The sequence below is a fragment of the Mustelus asterias genome, chromosome 10 (assembly GCF_964213995.1).
Source record: "Mustelus asterias chromosome 10, sMusAst1.hap1.1, whole genome shotgun sequence".
Lineage (NCBI taxonomy): Eukaryota > Metazoa > Chordata > Chondrichthyes > Carcharhiniformes > Triakidae > Mustelus > Mustelus asterias.
Window position 1 is genome coordinate 60,080,291 of NC_135810.1, and position 24,693 is coordinate 60,104,983.

A 24,693-nucleotide genomic window follows, 5' to 3' on the forward strand; every position below is an offset into this window, starting at 1 on the left:
ACTTTAAGTCTGCACACAGGATCAAGCAGGTGGTATGGGCCGTGTGGCCGAGAAGATGCGGAGGAATTTAAGGCGCACCCAGACAGAATTAGCAACGCATGGCGAACGATGAACAGAAATGGGTCCTCCGTCAGAAAGAATGAAATAAGAAGCTGGTTTCAAGCAAAAAGTTGTAACATTTGGTAACTCATCAAATAACTATTCTGCAGCATGGAAATTCCGTGTTAATGAAAAACTGGCACGCGATTTGAAAAAGTAGACATCCACCCTTAAGAGGATGTCCAAGGCAAAATGAACAGGACCAGCTACTGGTCTCGTCTTGAGAAGCATGTATTGGAGTGGGTCCTTGAAAATGATCAGAACGTTATATCATTAGAAGCGCAATGAGGCTAAAGCGAGTCTAATCAAACCCTGAGTCCAGTAAAGATTTAAAAGTAATATCTAGTTTGTGTAATTCTTTATAGAACAAAAATGGCTAGTGTTGCAGCAGAAGACCAGGATTGTTCTGAGACTACCAAATGATTTCAATGCCAAGATCATTAGTTTCCAGTGATTCATCGTCAGACAGTGGCACAAGTACCCATTACGTCACATCAGCAACATGGATGAAACACCCATGAATCTCTAGACATAGCCAAACTGTGAAATGGATAGGATTGAAAATAGTTTTAGTAAAACCACTCATCATGTGAGAAGATCAGATTCATGGTGGTACTAACCCACAGGGCCAACAAATGAAATTAAAAGACTATGGTAATATACAGAAGTAAAACCAGTCAAGTTCCATGCAGGGCTTTGCATGCATAACCATAACAATATTTAGATGAATGAGGATGGGGTGAAGAAATGGATTGATAGAACAGCTCACTTGATTGACATCCCAACCACCATCTTAAACTTTACTCCCTCCACCAACGATGCAGCAGCATGTACCATCTATAAAATGCACTGTGGCAATTAATCGTGGCTACTTTGACAGCATCTTCCAAACCTATGGTGTGTACCACCTAGAAGGATGTGGGCACGAGGTACATGGGAACACTATCACCTGAAAGTTCCCCTCCAAGTCACACTCCATCCTGACTTGGAACTCTATCGCCATACCTACTGTTACTGGGTCAAAATCCCAGAACTCTCTTCCTAACAGCACTGTGGTGTACCTACACCACATGGACTGCAGCGTTTTAAGAAGGTGGCTCATCACCACGTTTAAAAAAGGAAGGAGACAAAAGGCGGGTAACTATAGGCCGGTCAGCTTAACGTCTGTAGTAGGGAAAATGCTGGAATCCATTATTAAAGAGGAGATAGCAGGGCATCTGGATAGAAATGGTTCGATCAATCAGACGCAGCATGGATTCATGAGGGGAAAGTCGTGCTTGACGAACATGTTGGATTTTTATGAAGATGTGACTAGGGCGGTTGATGGAGGAGAACCGGTGGATGCGGTGTTTTTGGATTTCCAAAAGGCGTTTGATAAGGTGCCCCATAAAAGGCTGCTGAAGAAGATTAGGGCACACGGAGTTGGGGGTAGTGTGTTAAAGTGGATTGGGGACTGGCTATCCGACAGGAAGCAAAGAGTCGGAATAAATGGGTGTTTTTCCGGTTGGAGGAAGGTAACTAGTGGCGTGCCGCAGGGATCGGTACTCGGGCCGCAACTGTTTACCATTTATATAGATGATCTGGAGGAGGGGACGGAGTGTAGGGTAACGAAGTTTGCAGACGACACAAAGATAAGTGGAAAAGTGAATCGTGTGGAGGACGGAGAAGATCTGCAGAGAGATTTGGACAGGCTGAGTGAGTGGGCGAGGATATGGCAAATGGAGTATAACGTTGAGAAATGCGAGGTTATACACTTTGGAGGAAATAATAACAAATGGGATTACTATCTCAATGGAAACAAATTAAAACATGCTACCGTGCAAAGGGACCTGGGGGTCCTTGTGCATGAGACGCAAAAGCCCAGTCTGCAGGTACAACAGGTGATCAAGAAGGCAAATGGGATGTTGGCCTATATTGCGAGGGGGATAGAATATAAAAGCAGGGATGTCTTGATGCACCTGTACAGGGCATTGGTGAGGCCGCAGCTGGAATACTGTGTGCAGTATTGGTCCCCTTATATGAGGAAGGATATATTGGCATTGGAGGGAGTGCAGAGAAGGTTCACCAGGTTGATACCGGAGATGAGGGGTTTGGATTATGAGGAGAGGCTGAGGAGATTGGGTTTGTACTCGTTGGAGTTTAGAAGGATGAGGGGGGATCTTATGGAGACTTATAAGATAATGCGGGGGCTGGATAGGGTGGAGGCGGAGAGATTCTTTCCACTTAGTAAGGAAGTTAAAACTAGAGGACACAGCCTCAAAATAAAGGGGGGTCGGTTTAAGACAGAGTTGAGGAGGAACTTCTTCTCCCAGAGGGTGGTGAATCTCTGGAATTCTCTGCCCACTGAGGTGGTGGAGGCTACCTCGCTGAATATGTTTAAAGCGCGGATGGATGGATTCCTGATCGGTAAGGGAATTAAGGGTTATGGGGATCAGGCGGGTAAGTGGTACTGATCCACGTCAGATCAGCCATGATCTTATTGAATGGCGGGGCAGGCTCGAGGGGCTAGATGGCCTACTCCTGCTCCTATTTCTTATGTTCTTATGTTCTTATGTTTTCGAGGCAATTAGGGATGGGCAAAAAATGCAGGCCTTCTCGCATCCTGTGAAAGAATACATTTTAAAAAGTTGCAGTTATACCTAGGGGTCTAATGTCCATAGTTCAACCTTTTTGAAGGTGTGCCTTAACAAACCATCCCAGAATCAGGTTCATGTCGAACGGAGTAGGTGGATGGCTGGAAGAAGAAACTCAGGAAGAGTGGAAAATTGTGTTTTGGTATTTTGTGTGGCTGTCATCAAATCACAGGATGATGTTAATGCACAAACTCACATTACATCATTCAAAAAATGCACATTTGCAGTTCAATGAGTTGAGAGGAAGTTGATTTTTTTTATGTGAAGGGATGATTCTGTGAAACCAAAAGAGCCAAATCTAATTCACAATGAGATCCTTACGATGATGCCACAGCCATTGTGACTCTAGATAAATTTGATTAACTCTTTGTATCAGTTGCTGATGACGATGAATTTGACCATTTTTTTCAAATGTTTTGATTGTGATTAAAGGTATGTTTGTAGAATTAATTCATTCAGTGAAACATGTCAAATTGATTTAATTTGAATTACAAATGTTTTTTTTCAAATGGCAACCACCAGTGGTTTACATTTTATATGCCACAACCTACAGGATATTTAATATTAGTTTCATATCTGTTTAACTGAAGTTTATTCAAGGAGCTAATTCATCAGCTTTTGCTTTCCAAATCTCACACTTTGTGTTAATTTTATAGGTATCTGAAACGTTCACATTAAGAAAGCAGTCTTCTCGGAGTCAGTAAACCTTTTTACTGCAAACATACAACAATTTAATAGTTTGAATTGAACAATCAACTTTTATCCAAACTTAAAGATTCTTTATACTTCTGACCATTTATTTAATTGTTTAACAACTTCTCTTCTGACCTAAAATTATGTCACGGGGTCTTTCCTAAGCTTATGGAAAATAGCTGCAAAAATTATCTTGTTTTATTAACCTATTGAATGCAGTAAAAGGTTAAACAATTCTCATCTTTGGTTCACTAGGGAGCAGTGGAAGAGAAACTAGCAAAGAATTGAAGATCTCCAGCAGGACATACAAAGCTCCGGTAGTTACTCCTGTGAAGAATATGTCGATCATGGATGGTAGGCCAATTTATATAACAGCAAACCACTGCAGATATGTTGAATATTAGTCTTTTATTCAGAATACGATAACTTATTTTTGTACCACAATGAGATTCCTTGCAAAACTCAATGGATGGAATTTTCTCCAAAATTTTCTAAGTGTCGTGAGGGCGAGAAAACAGGAGTCCACCACACTGGTATTTTTTGGCGAGCTTGGCACTGCAATTTTGTGGCACTCTGTCAATTTCTTGACAGCTGCGAACGTTACACCGGTAACGGCAGAGCCTAAATGTGCCAGTAAAGCTGACTTCAGAGCACTAAGGTGTCCTGATCTGCCGTTGAACCAGGAGACCTCCTCCCAAGCCACACCTTCCCCATCGACATCAGACCACCCCCTTCATCGGTGGTATAGTTACCCCACACTGTCACAGGGCACTGGCATCAGGGCCGATGAGGCCACTGGTGGACCCCCAACAGCCCCCCATTATTGTGCATAGCCCCACCCCCCTTGATACTGCCCCAACACATTTACAGTGCCCATTCGGGCACTGCCAAGGTGCCGGGTGGTACTGCCAGGCCATCCGAGGGCTTTAGTGGCCTCTGATCCCCCCGGCGTGGCCATGGCGTCTGGTCTATTGCAGAACAGTTTGCACTGATTCTCACCAGTGTGATGTCTCGCTGACAAGGTTGGAAGCATCCAGGAAGCGGAGGGAAGTATCTGTGCTACTTTCCCCCCCTAATTGTATGCAGATGCAGGCAGTTTAATGGTAATGAGTTTTGTGTCCTTACTGGGCATGAAGCTGCTCTCGCTGGTAAAACGGGGCCGGTAATGTTGCTCCCAACATTTCTTTTATTTCTCACTGCAAGAGGGAGGCATTAAAATAATATTTAAGAAAGAAGAATTGTTAGTGTTTTGCTGAACATTACATTAACTATATTTATTACTTTATATATGGGTACTCTACTAAATACAGTAGTTGAGTGAATCAAAATAGACTTACTTTCTGCACATTTCCTGTTCTCTGGGGTTCCAGTCGTATTTGTTTGTGGCTCATCTCTCTACTTGAGTAAAGACCAAAGTTATTCACAGGATGTCTTTAATACATTATGGTTTTATACTGCATACTCCCCATTTGTCTATAGAATTAAAGTTTTTTTTTTGTTTAATACATATCAGCGGGGCAATGACTCCGTATCAGGCATCACTAAATAACCATTTCTGCTAAGTTAACCTATGATTAACTGGCCTGAATGACCATTGTGTTTGTAAAGGGGGAGGAGAGATGTTAGATGTACGCAGTAAGACACGGGGTGATTTTACCATCATGTTGTGCCCATTTTCGGGTGCGATGAGGCCCCCCGGAGAGGCCGAGGGCAAGAGAGGGGTGCCCCTTGGGCAGTGCCAGATTGGCAATGCCACCCTGGCACCTGGGCAGTGCCTGGGGTTGGGGCCAGTGGGGGTGGGGTTAATGGGGTAGGGGACCCACTGCCACTCTGCAGCGATGGGTGGGAGGAGGGCAGAAGGGCCATGATCGGTGGGGGAGGGAGGAGGTCCGCAATTAGTCGGTGGGGGCTCTATCTTAGACCATGGACCCCCACGATTGCGGGGTGGTGCGGGGAGCTGCTTCAGGCAGCCTGCACTAGCAGGGGCCTGACAGCTCTCTCTTTTCTGTCAGACTCCTGCTGCTGTTAATGCGCATGTGCAGCATCAGAGGCCTACACATGCGCACTACCTCCTTCTGCAGGGTTTCGGGCACGTTAAACCCTGCCCACAGGCTTCTGCAGCAAGTAACATGATTGGTAGAGCAGGGAGTTTTCTGAATGTCTTGGCCAACTTACATGATCTAACACTAACACCTGATTGTTTGTTTGGACATTTACCTCTGCTGTTTATAGGACCTTGCTATACATAAAGCCAGCATGGTAGCACAGTAGTTAGCACTGCTGCCTCACAGTGCCAGAGACCCGGGTTTAATTCTGGACTTTAAATTAAATCAATTCCACAATGTATTGCAGATAAATCACTTTTTAAAAAGTAGATCCTAAATTTATTGATGAAATCAGCCATTCTAGGTTAAAATATTAAATTTTTTTTTACCTCACATAAGCCCTAACCTAACTCTAGCCCAATCTCTCAGTGTCATGAGACCTCTCATGGCATTGCCCATGGTGCTCTAGAAATGCAGCATGCATTCTGGTGGCTTAACCAGGTTCGATACAGACTAAATGCCATGGCAAATTTACTGAGGTAATATATAACAATTCACACAAGCTAAAATATTATACCAAGAAAACAGCTTTAATATCATCTACTTACTATTTGAAGTTGTTTGCATTTAAAGCACTTTTTCTAACTGGTCAATATTATTTATATATGATTTTTATCATTTGCTCTTAATTTGAAGTGAGTTACATCAAATTACTAGATAATTTAAACCAACGTAATGGAATAAGGTCTCGTGTGTATAGATTAAACAATTGTAGAAGATGTTGTGGATTTTGAAACTGCCATTTTATTTGCAGCTTGATATACTGCTGAGTATATCTATTGCTGGTTGTCTATTGCATTACCAGTAACCAAACTTTCTTTCTTTCAGCCTTTAAAGCATCCAGCCAGCACCCAACACGGACCTGGCATCAAAGTCCTTCTGAGGAGGTAAAAATGTTTAATCGTCAATAAACTATATGCTAGTCAATCTAACATGGCTGTGCAGCTAACATTCAGTTTGAGGAGTGCTAAAGGGCAGGAGAATAACTTGATCCAAATGGGAATAATTGAATCCAGCCAGGGAAGGAAATGGAGTGGAGAGGAGGATAGAGAAAGGAGGGATGGAGGAGAGAAGAATGGAAAGGAAGTTAGGGAGCCACTATTTTGTTGGGCGGGGGAGGCTGGAAATTGCTCAAATGGGGAAACGATTCTGGTAAGCTATTTACAATTAACCAAAGTCTGTGTACTTTGCTGCATTTTCATCTTGATATCTGGAGGTGAGGGTAGGGGTGGAGTCAGGACCATCTTACAATACTTGTTCCTCATTGAGAAACCCATTTCATTCAGTCCAGGGAGTGACCTTTCTAGAAGAACAAGAAGCTGAGCTACACATAATGGAAAAATGCCTACCTTGATCTAACTCCCACACGGCTAGTTTTGTATTTACTAGTCTATCTCTCCTGGCATGGCACTTAGAATCAAGACCAGATGCAGTATTCTAGTCATATAGAATTAGTGGATATAGGTTAATTGGTCTGATGCGGGTGACAAGGGAGGAGAGAAGAATCAAAAGAGATGAGTAATGTAACGAGCAAAGTGAAAGGGGGTCAGTAAGACCAGAAAACAATTTTGGGTAAGGTTTGCTTAGAAATATCACCAGCACAAAGTATGTGCCAAGGTTATAAAATTCCCAACTGACACAGCAAAACAAGGAGTACTGTGCTATTTCATTTATGTCGGAGCCCTAAAGTACTCTCCATGAGGACAAAGGACAGTTGCCATTTCATCTGCTTTGGTCAAATAATCTCTTCAGCCCCACCCACCTTCATACCTGATTAAACATCCCCCTTCCACAGCCAGTCGCTGTTAGATCTGCTGTGTATTTCCAGCACTTCCTGTTTCTATTTCAGTGTATTTTCAAGGTATTTAAACTTGTATAATGGATATTTACTACATTTTGTTTTTGCAGGTTATAATAAGTGATGATTCTGATTTGGAAGAAACATCTTTATCCAGTTCCTCAAAACACAATCAAGGGTATGGATAATTAAACTGAATATTGATAAAATAGCTTTAAGAACTGCAAACACATTGTTCAGAAGAGGTTTTTCACACTTACAGGAAAGCACTTGGTGTTTTGTCCATTAAATGTGTCATTTGTCTTTTGATGTTTACATTCTGCTAGGAAATTTTTGTATCAAAGACCAGTAGTCTATGGTAAAATCAGAAAATGCTGGAAATTGTTCAATAGAACTAGCGGCATCTTGGGTGAGAGAAACAGAGAGTATGGACCAGATTTTAACTCTATAGGAGTGGGTGGGTTCTGAATGAGCTAAAAATGGGTTCAACATTTCAGATTGCTGACCTTTTGTCAAAACTGCAAATCTCTGTGAACGTGTTACTCTAATGAGGACTCTCCAGAAGGCCAGACCGTGGAATAACAAATTATGAATGTATCCTGGGATCAGATTTTCGGATTTTGTTAACCACTATGCCACCGTGATGTGTGGTAACAGCCCCACCTGGAAATTTCCCTCCAAGCCATTGTGCAGGAAATCTTGCATCCCATGCATGCACTGCTCCTGCTGCTTGGGGCTCACCATAAGGTTGACTGGTCTCTCTTGGATGCTCATCAGCCACTGCCCAACCTGAGATAGGGCCACGGTCATGCTCTCCGATGGAAGAGTCCATTTGAATCATGAGCTTGCATTCCTTTAGGAAACAGCCAGTTGGCTATTTGTCTGCCACTGCAGACCCAGATACTCTGTCCCAAAGAGAGACTGCTGTGGCTCTGCCTCACTGCCAAGCAGAACATAGCTACAATGCCCCCACCCCCCTGGGAATGAACTATGCACAGACACTTCTGCCTCTGACAGTTCCACATGCACACTTGTGCTGTGCTTATCACTCAGTGATCCTCAGACTGTTCTACGTTTAAACTGACCGGAGTTTGTGTGTCTTTGGGATGGCGCCTGCTGCTTCTGAAGGTGGTGATAATGATGCATCCTCGGACTAGGTTGGACTCTGCCCTGGGTAGTCAGACCACAGCTCCATGAACTGTGAGAGAATCAGAACAGCTACGAGATGAAGTTATACACAGCATCATCATTGCCATTGACCTTCTTTCAAAACCATGCCTAAACTGGGTTTGCTGCCAGTTGATGCCTCCCAGAATAAACAGCTCCATAACTTGGGAGTCACTCATCACCGTTAGCCCCTGAAATGCCATCCTCAAAGCCCATTTCTCCTCCAGTCAGCCCTGGCCACTACCTGCGTAAATCCAACAAACCGATGACCATATGCAACTAGGATCACCCATGCTTTGCCCATAGTCCTCTCCTCCACAGCCCTGACATCTCTCAGATTTGGGGTCCCATCCCCGATCTTGGCCAGCTCACTGATGTTATTGGCCCCCTTCTGAAAGAAAATATGGAAAGGGTGATGTGTACTTTCATCGAGGCATAGTTCTTGGAGACACCTCTATGGACATATACTGCTGCTGCACTGACCATCATGTGCCCTGTGTCCACCCAAGGCCAGCCATGCTGCACACAAGGCCAGGCTACACGCATAATTAGAGCATTCCACTCGCCCTGCCATAACACAGAAGATCACCTGAAGTGCTTACGGAACTGGATATATGTTCTCTGCTGCTGATCCAAAGCACTCATTTGATACCATGAGCCAGGCTGCCTTGGTAGTCCTTACTTTTTTTTCATTCTTTCACAGAATGTGGGAGAGACTGGCAAGGCCAGCATAGTTTCCCACTCCGAATCTCCCTTAAACTCAGTGGCTTGTTAGGCTATTTCAGAGGGCAGTTAAAAGTCAATCACATCGCTGTCAGGTGCAGGCCAAACCGGATAAGGATGGCAGATTTCCTTCCCGGAAGGACATTAGTTAACCAGATGGTTTTTTATGACAATGATTATTTTACGGTCACCATTACTTAGACCAGCTTATAAATATGTGTGGGTGTGTTTTGTGAACAGCCCCTTTTGAATTTTAAGCAAATGGAAAATTATTCTAGTTGTTCATCTGTCGTCTTATTTAATTTGAAAAGGAAGCCAAGCAGATCAGAATCTTCAAGTAAAAGAGGTTCGCAAAGCCAATCCAAAGGAGTAAATTTTTATGATGATGACGATGATGAGGTAACTCCTTGTTTTCCTGCTTTCAATTGTTTACCAAACTAACCATGTTCACTGATATTGTTCAGCTGGTCAGGCAGTATCTATGCAGAGAAATAGAATTAACATTTCGGGATTCATCAGAACAGATGAAAGGTTATCAACCTGGAACGTTAATTTTGTTTCCACAGATGCTGCCTGACCTGCTGAGTATATCTAACATTTTTTTATTCTAGATTCCCAGCATCTGCAGTATTTTGCTTTTGTAACTGATTTGTTAATGGTTCCTTCTCCTTTGGTATTTCCCCATCCCCTTCAAATCTGCAGTTCTCAACTGTCTCTTCAAAAATGCAATGACCCCTCTGTACTTGTAAACTACCAACCCATCTCCAGCCTCTTTCACCTGTCCAAAATCCTTGAATGTCTTGCTAAACAATCCCTTTGCAACAGGCTGCAGCCCGTGACATGGTTGAGCACTGCTCGCTCCTCCTTCATCCTCCTGCTGGATGGGATGGCCCTCACCCAACTCTTATCTATCCAGTTATAACCAGAGAATCATTTCCAATGGTTTCTCTTCCATTTCCTGCACTATTATGTCGAGAATTCCCCAGGATCTATCCTTGGCCTTCACTCATCTTACTTCTTATCTGTATGCTGCCCCTCATCTGAAAGCACAATGCTTGTTTCGCATGCACCAGTAACAAAACTCAGTTTTTTCTTAACACTGCCATTCTCAAACCCTCCATTGTCTCTGAATGTCACCCTACTTGTGACAGTCTGAAATGTGCAGAAATTCCATCCAATTAAGTATTGGAAGTCCAAAGCCTTTGGTGGCAACCTTACCAAAAAAAATTCCAAGTCCCAAATGAGCGTGAAAAGAGTTTCAGATCTGTTTTTTCAGCAAGGCCACAAGTCCAATCTTATGCCACTCTGTTCAAAACATAATGCTAAATCTGTTTCCCACTGGGAGGGGGCGGGGCCTAAGGTCGCCGGAAAGCTGGTAGCTGACAGTAGAGGAGCAATCGCATATGTGCAAGTCTCTTTGTTCACAGAATATAGGGGGTGATTCTCCCATCACTACGTGTATGTTTTTTTGGCACGTTGGGATGGAAGAATCGCGTGTCGGCCATTTCGCGGGATTCACGCATGTGTTCACAACCCATGCGCGTCTCCCACAGCCAGAGAACAGACACAGTCGGGACAGTGCTGGAAACCGGCGGGAAGGGAGGTAAGTGATTTAAATCTTTTTAAAAATTATTTTAAATGTGATTATTGGGCCTGGCACAGATCTTGCTGGGCCTGATAGCATCTCCCACCCAGCCAGTTCAATTTCACTCCGGCAGGGTTTAGAGTAGCTCCCCATGTTCAGGGAACTAGCAGGAGACCCTGCTGGAGTGAAGGGGAGGCAACCGCCCCCCCCCCCCCCCCCCCCCCCCAAACCAGGGGTCAGGTGGCGGGGGGGTGGTGTCCCTTTGGCATGGGAACCCTGGCAGTGCCAGCCTGTGCTTCCTGGCACTGCCCAAGGGACAAAGTGCCCATGCCCAGGGGACACCTTGGCACTGCCCACCGGGCATCAGGCAGTGCCAAGCAGGTGGAGCCTATTGTGCACAGGGCCTAGGGGCGATTGGTGGGGCTAGGGGGTCCCGCTGCCACTCTGCATTGGAATCAGTCTGGGCTAGAGGGAGGCCAGCAATTGGGGTGGGCTGGGTGAGGTCTGGCTCCCGTGGGGAAAAGGGGGGAGGGGGTAGAAATCACCACTGCTGGGTGGGGGGAGCTGGACATCAGGGCGCTCCGGGGAGGGGGGGGGGGGGGGGGGCGGGATCAGGGTTTGCCCGGGAATGCTTGTGGGGGCTTTGATTGGGCCGTGAGAAGGGCTGGAGCGGCAGCACTGCGAGGGTCCCGGGCTGGCCAGCGATCGATCTGGCCAGCAAACGGGGAGACTGACAGATCTGCACATGCGCAGAGTTCCAGAGCTGTCAGACTCTGGCCTGAATGGGCCCCACACCCTGAGCTTTTAATGATATTCACGATTGTGACCGCTGCATTGCACAGAGTGGGGAGATTCGGGTCTGAAGTTGCATTGAAAAAACAGTCGTGATCTAGACCAGTTTTCTTGCCAATTCAGCACTATTGGGAGAATTGCCCCCATAATTTCTAAAACCCTACCGTACACTGATAAGTTGACTGATATGTAGTTACTAACCATGTCCTTACACTCGCCCTTGAATAAAGCTGTCACATTTGTCACTCTCCAATTCCCTGGCATCTCTGACGTGTCTTGCAAGATTATGGCAAGCTCTTCTGTCTCCACCTCCACTTCCCTTGGCAGCTTGGGATGCAGGCCTTCCAAATTGGACAACTTGTTGATTCTAACATCTGTCAAAATATTTTTTTCAAGGACTCTTTCTGATATTTTCTGGAAAACTACTTTTTGGTTTTCAGGAGCTTTTTGACGGTAAAGTAGATTTAAAGAATTAAGTTAGAAAGCAAATTGCTTTCTCAGCAAGAAACGCAAACTCGCTCTATACCTCCATTAAAGGATAGTTAACGATACAAGAGACTTGGTGCTGGGCAGGCAACCAAAAATATAGCAACAATAAAACCGTTTTCTTTCAGTCAAGTTCAGGGGCTTTTCTGGATCGACTGAACTCTCACCTTTTTCTACATATCAAAACATTTTATTTAAAACAAGAAAGGACATGCACAGCAACACAGTAAAAGCTTGTGTACAGACAGACACTTACACAGTCAAAATATTTAAGGATAAGCTTAAGGGGAACAAAAGAAAACTGTTTCCCCCGCAATATTTTGTTCTCCCTTACCCTAGATCTTGTTACTATAAATTTTACTCACAAAATAATTTATTGAACAAATTTAAAAGTGGAAGAAAGCCATTGGAAAGCATATAACGCTTTTCAATTTTGTTTGGTTATTGAAGTTCCAGCAGGAAAGACTCCTCCTTGGCCCCACAATGACTCACTTTTCTCTATCTCTTTGTCTGTCTGTCTACCTATCTATCTCTCTCTCTCTCTTTCTCTGCCTGTGTGTCTTCCTGTCTCACATAACCCCCACATTTCCTGTCTCAGACACAGCCAAGCTGCTATACCTGCACTGGATCCACTGCCATCTTGATCTCCCTGTCTCCTCTGTATTTATGATGTGGAGATGCCGGCGTTGGACTGGGGTAAACACAGTAAGAAGTTTAACAACACCAGGTTAAAGTCCAACAGGTTTATTTGGTAGCAAAAGCCACACAAGCTTTCGAGGCTCTGAGCCCCTTCTTCAGGTGAGTGGGAATTCTGTTCACAAACAGAATCTGTTCACAATCCAGCACTGTTCAGGAAGAAGGGGCTTGGAGCTCCGAAAGCTTGTGTGGCTTTTGCTACCAAATAAACCTTTTGGACTTTAACCTGGTGTTGTTAAACTTCTTACTGTGTTTACCCCAGTCCAACGCCGGCATCTCCACATCCTCTGTATTTGCCAGTGGTGGTGCCAAGATCCCAATCCTCTTCTTTTCTATTTATTTTATATTGAAATAGGGGGGGTTATTGTAACTGGGAGAGGGGTGGGAAGGGACTTTTATGAATGATTTTTTAAAAAAATGACTTTCCTCTGTCCATCGTTCCCTGTGGCTCTGAGAAAGAGTCCCCTCTCCCCAAATGGTTGTGAATTTTGAAATTTATGGCAAGTAGCAATAAAATGAACAACTTGAAGCCACACAAAGAAAAAACACTCGTCATTAATTGATTCAATTAATTTCAGTCCCATTTGTTGAATTTATCCATTATAATTAAAAGTTATAAAAACTAACCAACAGATTTTTGAAATTATTTATACATTTTATATTTACCGGGTCTGGCAGCATCTGTGGAGAGACACAGATTTAACGTTTTGAGTCTAAAGTAGAAGGGTAATTTAGACTTGAAACAACTGATTCTCTCCGTAGATGCTGCCAGACCTGCTGAGTTTATCTAGCATTTTCTGTTTCTATTTCAGATTTCCAGCATCCGCAGTATTTTACTTTTATACATTTATTGTGTTATGCCCTTTCATTGGCTAAACAAGTCTTGACTTTTTGGATAATTGCACCTGCAGTTAATTCACAAATGATAAAGTTAACCAATACTGCAAAAGAGTACTTTTGTTCTCTCAGTGTATTTAACTTTACGTCATTTACCACAAGGGAATAAAACATTGTGCTTCCAAAATAATGCAAGCATTAATGTTATGTGTTAATGTAGCTTTGTCATTTTGATGATGTTTAATGCATATTTTTAATGTTTAATGCAGGTGTTTAATAAATGTGATACAATCTAATTAGGTTTTAATCTTTGGATATCATGCCCTAATAATGTGGTGTCGACTGATCAAAAAATCTGATAATTAATTTTGAGAGATTTGTTCTAATTATATCAATGCTATTCATTTGTTCTCAGGATGAATTTGACCCCTTTAAAAGTTCAACAACCTTCAGAGGAAACAGAAGATAACTTGTCCGACACTCAGAATGTGCTGATGTTTTAAATTCAACAGATTATCAGTTTCAAATTTGTTATGAAAAGTTATCCAACTATTGAGATAAAAAACAATTCCCAGCTGAAACATCTGTCCATGATGTGTGGAAGCTTCTAAGTGGCGGATGTGAATACTTCTATTTTGTTTGTAGTATATGTACAATACTGATTCCCTGTTTTAATGATCTATAATCAATGTGAATCATATTTTTAAGAACTGCTCCGTGACACTTCCAAAACTGTTGCTCCAACTACCTTGAAATCTTTTTAATCATAGAATAGCCTTTACATGTAAGGACTCCTTGACTCTGCAAGGTGTCAAAGAAGGATTTCCCCTTGTGTAAAATGTTGCTACAATAAAAAACTGACTTGGGATTTAGAGTAATGTATTTTAGACCTTTCTTTCTCAGTGGCATATATTAAATGCATGCATAAATCTAGATCCCATTGTTTTAAGCATGTGCGGTATTCATACAAGTATCAGTTTAGTTTAATAGTTTGTAGTTACTTGTCCGAGAGCTTGATAAAACTCAGTCACAGGATTATTGAAGAAAATACTCAATATTAAAATAGAGCAGAGTATTTGTGTTTAACTGTTAATCTGTTGACCATCAGTCTGAATATACATTAGAAATGCTTCTGTGTAAGACTTAATGCTTATGATTGTATTTTTATTCAAAAGGTAGTGTAATTGCCTTGATGTAAAAATTCTCAACCAGCTTCATACTTCAAATCAAAAATATCATTTTATAAATATATTTTCTGAAAGACTCGTTGCAGGTTAGTGAACAGAGTGAATATTTACACCACTCCCTGGTCAGTGCATATGATGTCGCTTGAGCCTAGCCCAAGTGTTATTGCTGTATTGAAGTGATACATGTTGTTGTGTTCTGCACTTAGCCAGGGAGAGAACTGCAAGCAGTGCTGTCAATCTACAGCCTGACTGCATGAAATACACATCATTTTGCTGCATTTATTCCATTTCTTGGCAGTGAACTACAAATCTTGATAATTATAGGAGGTGGTAGCACTAAATGCTGTCAAATTATACATGCACTTTAAAAAGAAAATCTGTTTCTATCACTTAGGATTATATCGACATTCAATGTGTGGGACACAAAGCAGTAGAGAGACAGAAGAGAAGGTTGAGGACAGCACAGAAGTTAAAGAGAGCTCATTAAATAGTAAAGGCAGTGTCAATAATCCTAGTACTAGACACTTCAGGCAAAAGCAACACAGAGAGCAAGGGAAGTCCAGATTAAACTGCATTTATTTCAATGCAAGAGGCCTGACGGGCAAGGCAGATGAACTCGGGGCATGGATGGCTTCATGGGACTGGGATATTATAGCAATTACTGAAACATGGCTAAGTGAAGGACAGGACTGGCAGCTCAATGCTCCAGGGTACAGATGCTATAGGAAAGAAAGAACAGGAGATAAGAGAGGAGTGGGGGTTGCACTTTTGATTAAGGAAAACATCACTGCAGTACTGAGAGGGGATATATCCGTGAGTTCGCCCACTGAGCCTATATGGGTAGAACTGAGAAATAAGAAGGGGGAAATCACTTTGAAAGGATTGTACTATAGGCCCCCAAACACTCGGCAGGAAATTGAGCAAATATATAAGGAGATTACAGATAGCTCCAAGAAAGATAGGGTGATAATAGTAGAGAATTTTAACTTTCCCAACACTGACTGGGACAGCCATAGTATTAGAGGCTTGGATGGAGAGAAATTTGTTGAGTACATTCAGGAGGAATTTCTCATTCAGTATGTGGATGGCCCGACTAGAGAGGGGGCAAAACCTGACCACCTCTTGGGATATAAGGAAGGGCAGGTGACAGAAGTGTTAGTGAGGGATCACTTTGGGACCAGTGACCATAATTCCATTAGTTTTAAGATAGCTAAGGAGAATGATAGGTCTGGCCCAAAAATTAAAATTCTAATTTGGGGCAATGCCAATTTTGATGGTATCAGACAGGAACTTTCAACAGTTAATTGGGGGAGTCTGTGGGAAGGCAAAAGGACTGGTAAGTGGGAGGCTTTCAAAAGTGTTAACCAGGGTTCAGGGTAAACACATTCCTCTTAGAGTGAAGGGCAAGGCTGGTAGAAGTAGGGAACCCTGGATGACTTGGGATATTGAGGCCCTGGTCAAGAAGAAGGAGGCGGCACATGACATGTATAGGCAACTGGGATCAAGTGGATCCCTTGAGTGCAGAAGGTGTAGAGAGAGATCAGAGGACAAAAAGGGGACTAGAGATTGTTTTGGCAGATAAGGCAAAGGAGATTCCAAAGAGCTTCTATAAATACATAAAGGCTGAAACAGTAACTAGGGAGAGAGTAGGACCTCTTAAGGATCAACAAAGGTCATCTATGTGTGGATCCACAAGAGTTGGGTGAGATCCTAAATGAATATTTCTCATCAGTATTCACTGTTGAGAAAAGCATGGATGTTAGGGAAGTTGGGGAAATAAATAGTGATGTCTTGAGGATTGTACATATATTAGAGATGGAGGCGCTGGAAGTCTTAAAGTGCATCAAGGTAGATAAATCCCTGGGACCTGATGAAGTGTATCCTAGGACGTTGTAGGAGGCTAGGGAGGAAATTGCGGATCCCCTAGCAGAGATATTTGAATCATCGATAATCACAGATGAGGTGCCTGAAGATTGGAGGGTGGCAAATGTTGTGCTTTTGTTTAAGAAGGGCTGCAGGGAAAAGCCTGGGAACTACAGGCCAGTGAGCCTCACATTTATAGTGGTTAAGTTGTTGGAAGGTAGTTTGTGAGACAGGATCTGCAGGCATTTAGAGACGCAAGTACTGATTAGAGACAGCATAGCTTTGTGAGTGGAAAATCATGTCTCTCAAATTTGATTGAGTTTTTTGAAGGGGTAACCAAGAAGGTAGATGAGGGCAGTGCAGTTGATGTTGTCTACATGGACTTTAGCAAGGCTTTTGACAAGGTATCACATGGTAGGTTGTTGCATAAGGTTAAATCTCACAGGATCCAGGGTGAGGTAGCCAAATGGACACAAAATTGCCTTGATGACAGAAGACAGAGGGTGGTTATAGAGAGTTGTTTTTCAAACTGGAGGCCCGTGACCAGCAGTGTGTCTCGGGGATCGGTGCTGGGTCTACTGTTATTTGTCATTTATATTAATGATTTGGATGAGAATTTAGTAGGCATGGTTAGTAAGTTTGTAGATGACACCAAGATTGGTGGCATAGTGGACAGTAAAGAAGGTTATCTAGGATTGCAATGGGATCTTGATCAATTGGGTCAGTGGGCTGACGAATGGCAGATGGGGTTTAATTTAGATAAATGCGAGGTGATGCATTTTGGTAGATTGAACCAGAGCAGGACTTAATCAGTTAATGGTAGGGCATTGGGGAGAGTTACAGAACAAAGACATCTAGGGGTACAGGTTCATAGCTCCTCGAAAGTGGAGTCACAGGTGGACAGAGTGGTGAAGAAGGCATTCGGCATTCTTGGTTTCATTGGTCAGAACATTGAATACAGGAGTTGGGACGTCTTGTTGAAGTTGTACAAGACATTGGTAAAGCCACACTTGAAATACTGTGTACAGTTCTGGTCACCCTGTCATAGAAAGGATATTATTAAACTAGAAAGAGTGCAGAAAAGATTTACTAGGATGCTACCGGGACTTGATAGTTTGAGTTATAAGGAGAGGCTGAATAGACTGGGACTTTTTTCCCTGGAGCGTAGGAGGTTTAGCGGTGATCTTAGAGGTCTATAAAATAATGAGGGGCATAGATCAGCTAAATAGTCAATATCTTTTCCCGAAGGTAGGGGAGTCTAAAAACTAGACTAGGTTTGAGGGGAAAGATACAAAATGGTCCAGAGGGGCAGTTGTTTCACACAGAGGGTGGTGAGTGACTGGAACAAGCTGCCAGAGGTAGTAGTAGAGGTGGGTACAATTTTGTCTTAAAAAGCGTTTAGACAGTTACATGGGTAAGATGGGTCTAGAGGGATATGGGCCAAATGCAGGCAATTGGGACTAGCTTAGGGGTTTAAAAAAAGAGGTGGCATGGATAAGTTGGGCCAAAGGGCCTGATTCCATGCTGTAAACCTCTATGACTCTGAAGACTGGAGCCTGACTCTGGAAGGAAAATCCAACTCAAATTATATGAATTGTGCCACATCTCTTAACTGGCTTATATTTTGCTGTTTTTGAGCCTCTAAAGCTAATCATAAATATTACATCTTTGGCACTGGGCAGAAATTTGAAACGATGTAATGAGGCTGTGTAAATATCTTTCCTACAAGATCTGCTGCTCATGTATTTCTAGAACCAAATTTGATGGAACATTTTTGTTTTTATTTCTGAAGGAATTAATTTAACTCCTAAAGTCATAAATTATGCTTCATGTATTGCATTTGTTTCTGGTTTTCTGACCAAAGATTTTCTGTATGTGCAGCTCACATTTATAATGTTAAGGTGCGACCATCTACTCATTGGTGCTTTTAGCCTACCGACTACAAGACATTATTTTCTCACTTTTTCTTTAAGGAGTTGGAACATAGCCAGTTGATTTTAATTTAATTTATTCCCAGTGGAAAATTAATTCCAGTAGAACTAAAGGTATAATGGAATGGTTCCATGTGTGACCATTCTGATTTATGTTGCACTGCTTTAAGACCCAAGCTGTATCTGCAATGCAAATAGCATTTCATTTTCTGTCCTAAACTAATTTGTGGAATTACTTGCAACTCCAGATGGTCTCGGGGAACACACAGGTGTGTGCGGGCACAACCAGCCGGAGTGATGCCAGAGCTCAAGAACTCATTTGAGGAAGAGCCCTTGAGCTGGCTAGTAAGGAGCAGAACCACATATGCAGAGTGCAAGGTGGGGGCAAAAGACAAAAGTGAGAACACTTAACACACCCAGCCATGTTGCAAGCCTCACGTGAGTGACCTTTCAGTGTTTCGCAGAATTGCATTAATGCCATCAATCAGCAGTCCAGCCCAGACCATTCCCCACACCCTGGACACCACGGACCTGAGCAGCTCCGAGGAAGATATCTCCGAGACCAGCATTGAAGAGGCATCACACCTCTCACCTGCACCCTCCACCAGCACAGATACTCAAACCTCGGTTGGACTGGACCACCCATGATAACATCATCTGGTCTGGGACCTCATCCATCATTCCCAGAGTGCTGATCTGTTGAGCGCCTTCCTGTCTCTTGACCAGGAGAAGGCATTCAATAAGGTGGATCACGAGTACTTGGAGCTGTGGGCATTCGGGGCTGGAATGCACTTTGTCACCCAAATCCAATTACTATATGCTGCCGCAGTGTGTCTCATTGTGGTTAACAGGTTCCTGACGGCACCCCTTTGTTTTGGAAGAGGTGTGTGGCAGGGCTGCCCTTTGACCAACTTTATGCTATCTGTATGGAGTCTTTTCTGCACCTCTTGCAGAGGAGATTGTCAGGATTGACTCTGCACAGGCTGGGCATCGGAGTGGCCTGTTGGCTTACGCTGACGTGCTCCTCAGGTTCACGGACCCGGCTGAACTGAGAAGGATGTGCGAGTGCTAGGCTGTGTACTCTGCTGCGTATTCTGCTGTGTCCTCTGACAGGATCAACTGGGCAAAATGTTCTGGACTCCTGGTCGGTCCATGGCTGATGGACCACCTCCCAAAGGAGCTCAGGCCTTTCACCTGGAGCAGGACCAGCCTCCTTTACTTGGGAATCCATTTTTGACTGGCTGAGGAATACAGGCCAGTAAATTGGCAAGAGCTGGAGGCCAAGATCATCTTTCGCCTGAATTGCTGGACAAGATTGCTCCCATTACTGTCTTACAGGGCACGAGTTCTCATCATAAATCGGCTGATTGCCTCCATGCTGTGGTACCGGCTAGTTGCTTTGACCCCTCCCCCTGACTTTGTCACAAACATCCAGAGAACACTCACACAGATCTTCTGGGACAAAAGACTACACTGGGTTGCCATTGAGGTTCTGGATCTCCTGCTTAGGGAAGGCGGTCAGGCGCTTGTGTGCCTTTGCACCCAGATGGCGACTTTCCACCTTCAGACTCTGCAACAATAGCTTTGTTGAGCCCCCTCCTGCCCTGACGATGTATTCTTTCCGCCAGGTGCATGGCCAGAATTATGCTGTGTAGCTTCTGTTCACAGACCTGAGGGATCATCGGAACTTCTTGCAGGCGTTGTCCATCTTTTACCAGGACCAGTTCAACGTCTGGGACGCGATCGTCTTGTGGCGCAGCTCTCCCTGTCTGGAGTAGCGGCTGTCGTCCGGGAGCCACTACTCAAGAATCTGCTCCTTCACCAACTCCATTTCCGGTGGCTGGCAGAGAGGCGGGCTGTGGCTGCTGGGGTGACCAGGGCTGGGGACAGGCTGGGTGGCGGAGGAGTGGACTGGATGTCACCCCACGAGTTGGCTCAATGCGTGGTGGTGAGCGTTTAACTCGTGACCGATGCCATCCATGACCTAAAAATGGTCATACTCAGACCCAACATCACACGTGGTCTTGAGGAAGCTCCCGTCTAAGTGTATCCCTGTTGGGAAGGAATTTCATATTGGCCCAAAGTCCAGACCCACTCCCCATGCTGGAGCCCCACAGTCTGAGCCCTCCGTGTCCTTTGCCATTGAATGGAGGGGTTTCCTGTATGGGCTGCTGTACACTTTTCACTTCCTTGCCCTCTTTTGTCGCCTGGACGTGTCTTGTTGCCATCCAGTGGTGGAGGTCCCTCTATAGAGGGATCCTCCCCTTAGCATTGGAGACCTGAGGTGGAGGGCATTGCACGCAGCAGTCCCATACAACTGGTTGCACTGGTTCATGGACTCCCAAGAAACCTGCCCTTTTTGCGATCTTGTGGAGTCTGTAGACCATGTTTACATAAGGTATTTAGGCTGCACCCCCTTTTCAGTTTCTTAGGAAACCTTTAGTTATAGTTTTGTTTGCACTTCAGCCCCATGTTCCTGATCTACGGGCACCCGGTGAGGAATGGGGCAGGCAAGGAGGAGGAGACCTCCTTGTGAACCTGTTCCTGGACCTGGCTAAACTTGCCATCAACAGGTCCAGGCAGTGGATGACTGAGGGGGTTGTCCGACATGACTGTCTGCCCCTCTTCCATGCTATATTTGCGGCCAGGTGTCCTTGGAGAGGGAGCATGCGGTGCGCATGGGCGCCATCAAGGCCTTCCACAGGGACTGGAGTGCATTATTAACGCTTTTTATCACCTTTTGGTTTAGTGTTTTAAATTTCATTGTGATTTGTTTTTGTTTTGGGCAGTTCCTCTTTATGGGATTTCCCGTTATTTTGTCCCTCAGTTTATTCGATTTTGTTTATTTGGTTTAACTCAGAAAGAGTTACTCACACCTCGGTGGAAACAAGCAGTGGACAGACTTCTGAATCATTGGTGAGCACCTCACAGCTGAAGATCCATAGCAGGTGGAGGCAGGGACATCCCAGGGATCCGGCACTTAGAGGGATACCAGAGCACAGGACTCTGCTGAGCCCTAGGCCAATAACCTCCCCTTGGGTCCAGTTGCCCCAGAGATTGTGGAGCTACAAAGACAGAGTAGCGAGCATCAAGAAGAGATGACAACATCCTTCCTCGGGTTGCAAAACTGACAGGAAGAGTCCCATTGCCATCACTCCAGTGCAACCAGGGCAATACTACAAATTTGGTGTCCACAGTGAAGACCTTGGTGCAGAATGTGCACTCCATGGTAGGGAATGTCTGCTCTGTAGTTCAGCTCATGACCTCTATGCCTGAGGGATATGTGTGCAATGCCTGTATGACAGCAGCTTAGCAAGGCAGCACTAATGTAAACATTTTTTCAATGGTCAGTGCTTGACTTTCTCAAGAAGGAACACTATCCAAACAGTACCATATCTCCAAGTGCTGGCTGAAATGCAAGAAAAATCAAGCGGCCTCGTCTTGATACTGAGCCTCAAGATGGTATTAGCAGGATGCACTGATCTGTCCTAGACCACACACACCCAAAGCCGGAAGTTAGATTTGTATCGACCTCACACCGAATGGTTCAGCAGGACCATGATGTGATTATTGACGAACACTCATTACCCTGCATATATCAGAAACCTGCCAAGTTTTGTCTTTCATTGTCTTGGTATCTGTAGCCCAGTCAATGAAAACTTCTTCCATTCATAGATCCTGCTGAAACCATCGATGTACCAGAGCATTGCTTTCATAGCATTACTGTCCTCAATGTTGTCCATCTCACAAAGGCCAATCCTTTCTTTCTACCCTAAGTCAATGAGTGCACAGTCATGCAATTAACTCCATATCGATTTGCATATTGTGACTTCACAAAGATTCCATAAAGCACCACGAGGAAGCCAATCAGGAGCAAAGTAAGATCCTCAGAGGTAATAGACAGCTTCATCAGGATGAGCACACAGCTCTGAGATCATACACTCATCCCCTCCAGCAGATATTTCTAATGTCATCAAGTGGCACCAACTTCCATTGTTCAGCATTGTGAATGGGGAGAATGGGAATTTGGAAAGGAATAATGTTCAGCTTTAATCACGGAGAAGAAAACACACTGGGGAATTATGAAAAGCTGCGGCACTCAATGAAGAATACTACTATTCCCTAAATCGCAGGTATGAAATAAATGCCATTGAAAAGTACACACTCCCCACTGTGGCAATCCTGACTTCCTCACACCAAATCATGATTGGCACATTTGTTGAAGTCCTCACAAAAAACGTTTTACCTTATCTTGCATCTTTCACATCTCCAAATGTGCCGAAATGCTTTAAGCCAAGGGAAAGTAAGGGCGTTAGTGGGTTTTCTTAACTATAGTGTTGGCATAGAGGGACCAGGACAGGTGGTTGGTGATCTGGACACCTAGAAACCCGAAGCTCTCAACTATTTCCACTTCTTCCCCATTGATGTAGACAGGGGCACATCCTCTGCTACACTTCCTGAAGTTGATGACTATATCCTTTGTTTTGCTGACATTGATGGAGAGATTATTGTCGTTGCATCATTTGATTTGATTTGATTTATTATTGTCACATGTATTAACATAGTGAAAAGCATTATTTCCTGCGCACTATACAGACAAAACATACCGTTCATAGAGAAGGAAACGAGAGAGTGCAGAATGTAGTGTTACAGTCATAGCTAGGGTATAGAGAAAGATCAACTTAATGCAAGGTAAGTCCATTCAAAAGTCTGACAGCAGCAGGGAAGAAGCTGTTCTTGAGTTGGTTGGTACGTGACCTCAGACTTTTGTATCTTTTTCCCGAAGGAAGAAGGTGGAAGAGAGAATGTCCAGGGTGGTGGGATCCTTAATTATGCTGGCTGCTTTGCCGAGGCAGCGGGAAGTGTAGACAGTCAATAGATGGGAGACTGGTTTGCATGATGGACATTCACGGACTTTTTGTAGTTCCTTGCGGTCTTGGGCAAAGCAGGAGCATACCAAGCTGTGATACAACCAGAAAGAATGCTTTCTATGGTGCATCTGTAAAAGTTGGTGAGAGTCGTAGCTGACATGCCAAATTTCTTTAGTCTTCTGAGAAAGTAGAGGCGATGGTGGGCTTTCTTAACTATAGAGTCGGCATTGGGGGACCAGGACAGGTTGTTGGTGATCTGGACACCTAAAAACCTGAAGCTCTCAACCCTTTCTACTTCATCCCCATTGATGTAGACAGGCATGTTCTCCTTTACGCTTGTTGATGACAATCTCCTTCATTTTGTTGACATTGAGGGAGAGATTATTGTTGTTGCACCAGTTCACCAGATTCTCTATCTCATTCCTGTACTCTGTCTCGTCATAGTTTGAGATCCGACCCACTACAGTGGTGTCGTCAGCAAACTTGAAAATTGAATTGGAGAGAAATTTGGCCGCACGGTCATAGGTGTACAAGGAGTATGGTAGAGGGCTGAGAACACAGCCTTGTGGGGCACTGGTGCTGAGGATGATCGTGGATCAGTTCACCAGATTCTCTATCTCATTCCTGTACTCTGTCTTATCATTGTTTGAGATCCGACCCACTACGACGGTGTCATCAGCAAACTTAAAAATTGAGTTGGAGGGGAATTTGGCCACACAGTCATAGATGTATAAGGAGTATAGTAAGGGGCTGAGGACACTGCAGCACCAGAGCTGAGGATGATTGTCGAGAAGGTATTGTCTATCCTTACTGATTGAGGTCTGTGGATTAGGAAGTCTAGGTTCCAGTCGCAGAGGGAGGAACCAAGTCCCAGGCCACAGAATTTGGAGATGAGTTTTGTAGGAGTAATGGTGTTGAAGGCTGAGCTGTGGTCAATAAATGGGAGACTGACATAGATGTCTTTGTTATCCAGGTGTTCCAGGGTTGAGCGTAGGGCCAGGGAGATGGCATCTGCTGTAGACCTGTTGCAGTGATAGACGAACTCTAGTGGATTCAGGCAATCTGGAGGCTGTAATTGATTCATTACGTGACTAGCTTTCAAAGCACTTCACACTGATGGATGTCAGAGCCACCCGACGATAGTCATTAAGACACGCTGCCTGGCTTTTCTTTGGTATAGGGGTGATGGTCGTCTTCTTGAAACAGATAGGGCCCTCAGATTAATGT

At 44.0% G+C, this 24,693-nt stretch overlaps 1 protein-coding gene across 2 annotated transcripts in view; it reads left to right on the forward strand.

Moving 5' to 3' along the window:
* mre11a (MRE11 homolog A, double strand break repair nuclease) overlaps nt 1-14,883 on the forward strand; it is a 67,919-nt gene extending 53,036 nt beyond the window's left edge. For both annotated transcript variants that reach the window (XM_078221795.1, XM_078221796.1), the window contains exons 16-20: nt 3,681-3,779; nt 6,359-6,417; nt 7,439-7,506; nt 9,530-9,617; nt 14,030-14,883. In XM_078221795.1, coding sequence (XP_078077921.1) covers nt 3,681-3,779; nt 6,359-6,417; nt 7,439-7,506; nt 9,530-9,617; nt 14,030-14,083 — 368 coding nt within the window. In that variant the 3' untranslated portion in view covers nt 14,084-14,883. The remainder of the gene's footprint in view (nt 1-3,680; nt 3,780-6,358; nt 6,418-7,438; nt 7,507-9,529; nt 9,618-14,029) is intronic.
* The last annotated feature ends 9,810 nt before the right edge of the window (nt 14,884-24,693 follow it).